Genomic DNA, 5377 nt, shown 5'->3' with positions numbered 1-5377 from the left:
ATCGATTTAAACTGGTGACAATTTAAATCGATTTACAGGAAATACAGGATCTTTGTAAGATAATTGATTTAAAAAAAAGAGTTTTCAGTCATTTGCTACTGTTTTGAAGAGAGGATAAGAGAAAACACAGTATTGTAAAAAAAAAAAAAAAAAATTGAAGAGAAGAAAATACTGGATTTGTGTATAAGAAATAATAAAGAAACGTTTTTTCAGTCATTTGTCAGGAAACAAATTTTGTGCTTAAAAAATCGTGAAAAATCGTATTGTGAACCTAGTATCGTGATTCGAATCGTATCGAGAGTTGAGTGAATTGTTACATGCCTATTTATCAACGGTTCCATCTTTTGGACTAAACCACATTTGCCAAAATGACACATTTCATTAGCAGAATGCTCTAAGACACCCAAAACACAGTATACATGTGTCACACAATCAAATACCTCTACCAAAACAGCATAACTTTCATCTCACAGAAAGTAACTTCTATCAATGATTAAACAATGGCCCAATAAACACTAACATCAACTATACCCTAACATGGCTAACATTATGTGTGTGTGCAACTTTTGAAACTATAATTAAGTTATGTAAAGGCAAGTAATCCACTACCACAGCATGGCCTGTATTCTTGTTTCCTCAAAAGATGTTACCAAAAGAAGACCAAAGCAGAAAGAATTTCACTGAAGAGCAAAAGCTGCAGCAAATGTCTTGACTTTATTGTAAAGAAATTGATTGTGGGAAGGTGGGTAAGAACACAGATTGCAGCACATATGGTGATTGTTGCTGTCAGGTGGAAATCTTGTATGTCCAAAACCGTACATAAGAAAATAACCTGTGTTCCAATGTATCCAATATGGTTATTTAGTCACAAGCTCTTGTTGATACTTTTTATTGGTTAAATATTTATAAAAATCCACAGACAGAATCAGCAACTTTCAACCTTGCGACCCTATTTTGGGCATGTAATTATTTTGTAAAATATTCAAATATTTTCTAAATGTATGAAAAAAAGCGGAAAAAAGCAGATCCACAAGCTCAGAACGTGGCACTTGCAAGGCATTCTAGGTTTTACGGTGAGCTTATAGATCTGCTGTTTTTGCTACTTTTGTGCAACACTGTCATATGACATTCATTAACATGAAAAATTGAGCTTTCATTTATGACAAAACATAAAAAGGTGAAATATGGAAATGACAAGCTTTCCCGACAGCAACATTATGTTGGTACACCTTTGTCCTGGTCTTTACTTTTACTTTTACTTTTACATTTGGTATGTCTTTTACAGTAAGGACCTGGTCAGTGTTGGCTACACTTACACTGTTGACATTGGCAAACATATTGTGCTCTTGAATTACTGCTGTCTGGTGTTCTTCTAATCGAATGGCATTGTTGGCAACAACCATGCCCACTATGTGCCTGTCACAAGCACATGCCTGTATTTGACTTAGACATAATGTGAGGGGGAAAATAATGTATTGATCACGATCATTACATAAAGGACATGGATGGAAAAACTGTTTTACATATTGTATACAGTAGAACTGAAATACATAGCACAGTCACTTTCTCATTCCTGAATATTCTTATTGATGCCACAGTTGATTTTCAGAGATTGGTCTGGACCCTCTGCCCAGCCTCTCTCATTGAAAGGCTGTGATTGATGATTACATGATCAATGGCACAGATTTAATCAAAACATTGTCTCTTTGTCTTCCCCTTTGAGTTATTCTTCCACCGCACATCCTCTCTATGTTCTTAACACCAACTCAGAGGCGACCTCTTTTATGCATGTACTAAGGACCGATTGATTGTAGATTGAATGAATGTACAAGGTCAATTGTAAATGTGCAAGTTCTGCATAATGACACATAGGCATGTTACATAGGAGCACGAGTCTTAACAGACAAAGCTTTAATGGTGTTCACAATTATGTCTAGAGACAACAGCTTCTTCTCAAAGACAATCATTTTTATTATGATCTTTAATGATTAAAACACATTGAATCACCTGGCCACCAGTCCTTTTCATTCAGGCCTTGGCTACTGTTCTGCCTCTCTCAAAGCGATTTCATTTGGTTCAACTGCAGGTTTCCGTGTATTACACACAAGAAGAAAAAAAATAAGTGTTGAAAATGAAAGGGTAATTATTAAATTTCAGAGGTTGTAATTACATCCTTTCGACTGAGCAATGGGTATTCCAGAGTGGCTTCCTCTCCTTGGCAAAGGATTTCCTAGGTCAAGAAAGTGTGGTTTATTCAGCCTTGTACTAACCACATGCAATTTTGGAGCCTGTGGTGGGAATTCCCCTTTTCTTCCAGTAAAGGACTAGTATTAGCCCCCCCCCCCTATCTAAGGATGTTGTCATCAATACAGAGCATATTGCTCCTATATACTGCGGCCCTTGAGTGACAACAGCCTCCTCCAGCAGCAAATGTGTGGAGTTGTGTGTCCTGTCTGTGGAAAACAATTCAATTTAAAAGTTTATGGTTGATTTGATATTGTGGAACAGACGTGGGGCCATAATCAAAAACAGATTAGAGAATTTGCCTTACTGTTTGTATTACAGAAATATGAAGAGGAGAAAGACTAAGAGGAGGTGCAAAAATTCCCTGCTGGAGTTAGGTAACACTTGCCAGGAATGGGCTGCAACTCCCTGGAGAATGATGAGGCAACAGGGGCCAAAGGGTGTATAAATACCAACTCTGTCTCTCAGTCAACCACCACACAGAGGAGGCACTCAAACAACCCAAAGAAGGTATCACAACCCAAGAATCAATTTGAAGATATTGAGGTAGTCTTCAGTGACTCGGCACCCATGAGAAAGAAGACCGTCAACCCTGACATTCAAAGGATTGAATAAATAAACTATCTAAACTAAAAGAAGGAGAATGAAGGCATTCAGCATTGCAGTTGCAGTGACACTCGTGCTCGCCTTTATTTGCATTGTGGAGAGCTATGCTGTCCCCGTTACTGGGGTAAGTATTTGAGTTAAACACATTCAACCTGGTGTCACTCAAAAACATTTTTAATAGTGAAAATAGATCTACAAGCTCAAAACGTACCATGATGTGGTGCGCTGCGTTGCGTTGCGTTGTGAGCTTGTATATCGTGTCTTTTCACTATATTTCTGAAAAAGGGCTTAAGTAGTTAAGCTCACCACATTTGCTTGTTAGCTACTGTATAAATGATTTGTCAGCAAATGCATAAGACGCTGTTCCTGAATGCACTTAATTCATTAACAGGTACAAGAGCTGGAGGAGACAGGGAGCAATGACACTCCGGTTGCAGAACATCACGAGATGTCAATGGAATCGTGGATGGTATGTTTCATTTACGGAATGAATTAAGCCAATTACCGTGAGCAAATTAAAACCTAAGTGGATGTGTTTTCCCTACGGAGTGCCACTCTGCTTTTTGCCGCAGAAGAGGAGGATGAGCCATCTGTGTGTGTGTGTGTGTGTGTGTGTGTGTGTGTGTGTGTGTGTGTGTGTGTGTGTGTGTGTGTGTGTGTGTGTGTGTGTGTGTGTGTGTGTGTGTGTGTGTGTGTGTGTGTGTGTGTGTGTGTGTGTGTGTGTGTGTGTGTTGTGTGTGTGGGGGTGTGTGTGTGTCAATTTCACTCTTAACTGAGAGTGTAAAAACGAACACTCGTTTGATCTTGCAGTTTATTGTACTGTATGTGTGTGACTGTGTGCACATCTAGAGACGTAAACACCTTACCATGTGTCTCTGTTTTTCCCCCACACAGATGCCAGGTCACACCAGGCAGAAGCGCCAGAGCCACCTATCTTTGTGCCGCTGGTGCTGTAACTGCTGCAGGGCCCAGGGTAACAAAGGCTGTGGGTTCTGCTGCAAATTCTGAGGATTCCCTGTGATGACAACTGCAACATTAATTTATTATGCTGTTTTTCCTGCCAACAAATTGACCTATTCTTGACATGCACATCCTGTCTTGTATAGGCTACTTAGTTTTGTATAGTTGTAGATGTATCACATGATCAATGTGACAAAAGTAGATGTGTTGGAACTAATTAAAATAAGGGCTACTCTTTTCTATTTATTTTGTTGTACGTCGGTAATGTTTTCATCCCATGATGGTCTTTTTTATTTATAAGCAAAGACATGAACTGAAAAGGAATTACTCAAATGTGACAGTGTCTTTATCTAAATTTGGTCCAAAGTCTGCACTCAGTGCTAAATAAATACTGAACTGAAAACTGCCTTGATGTGTTGTTTATCATTACCGCAGCACTGAATAGGATTCATAGCTCACTGGATTTATAATGATGTTCAGAGACGCCACAGTGATTTCCATTTTCAAAGTTAACTATGGTTCCAGATTGTAAATGATCTCGATATTATATTTGGGAGTGCCATAATAATAATAATTAACATAATTGGGATTTTACACCTTTATGAAAACTAAAGTGTTGGTGCTTTTTATTATAACTGCCATGAAGAGTGCATATCCAAAATGCTATCCATTTTGGAAATGGAAAATCAGTAACTAATACATTAATCAACACATATTATATCTCTAAAATGTAGAAAAATGTAGAAATTGAGTTGACATTTTGTCAACTCAGGACTTATGCTAATGTCCTTACAATAATTACGTACAATAATCAGTTTGTGCTATGCATCATAGATATCTCTTGATTGAGATTCTGAACTGAATATCACATTTTCAAACATAAGGCATCACTGTTATCTATGTATCTTGGTCAATCTACGTATAGGAGATGCTAAACACTTTCTTATTAGAAATGCTAAGCGGACATTTCTCTTCCCACCGTCTAAAAACAAATGATTAGTATTGTATTCCAGTGTACATAACTCTATAAGGTAAGTTGAATTAATATTAAGCTGATGCTGCATATGATTAACCTGTTCTCAGCTTGAATTGGAAACAAACCAGGCCTAATGTGGCCTTCAATGAAAATATGGTATGACTTTAAAGGTCAAGTTTTGAGGTGAATTGGAGGTAAAACATTTTGGAGTGATGCCAGTGCCATCTGCATCCAGTCAAAAGGTCATACAAGAGCTACACCTATATGCTTATTAGGACTCACACTTCCTTCAGTCAAATCCTGTGTTCAGAGAGAAAAGGGATCACTTTTAAAACCTGAGTTAGTGTCTACAGCTAATGCAAGAAAAAAGAGTCATCAACAGGAAATGAGTCATATTAAGTGGTAAATTCATCTTCGATAATCATTTTCAACACAGCTATGAGGGCCGTTGGCATAGCTATCACAACTCATCCTTGTATGTAGTCTCATTCTTGATAGCTTAGCAGTTCCTCTTGAGGCAAGTTTATTTATTGGATTTTGTTCAAATTACACTTATCTCATCAACTGTGTTAATGGGAGCATTACATTTTA

General features: G+C 37.8%; 1 protein-coding gene across 1 annotated transcript; it reads left to right on the top strand.

Moving 5' to 3' along the window:
• The first annotated feature begins 2741 nt into the window (after positions 1-2741).
• Positions 2742-4177, top strand: hamp (hepcidin antimicrobial peptide). The gene is made up of 3 exons (XM_080427556.1): positions 2742-2974; positions 3242-3319; positions 3745-4177. The coding sequence occupies exons 1-3, from the start codon at positions 2888-2890 to the stop codon at positions 3856-3858; spliced, it is 279 nt and encodes a 92-aa protein (XP_080283682.1). The 5' UTR covers positions 2742-2887; the 3' UTR covers positions 3859-4177.
• Positions 4178-5377: the final 1200 nt, after the last annotated feature.

Source organism: Gymnoscopelus braueri (assembly GCF_963280865.1).
Source record: "Gymnoscopelus braueri genome assembly, chromosome: 4".
NCBI lineage: Eukaryota > Metazoa > Chordata > Actinopteri > Myctophiformes > Myctophidae > Gymnoscopelus > Gymnoscopelus braueri.
The sequence above is the reverse complement of the archived record's forward strand: the minus strand, read 5'-3'. Positions and strand labels throughout refer to the sequence as shown.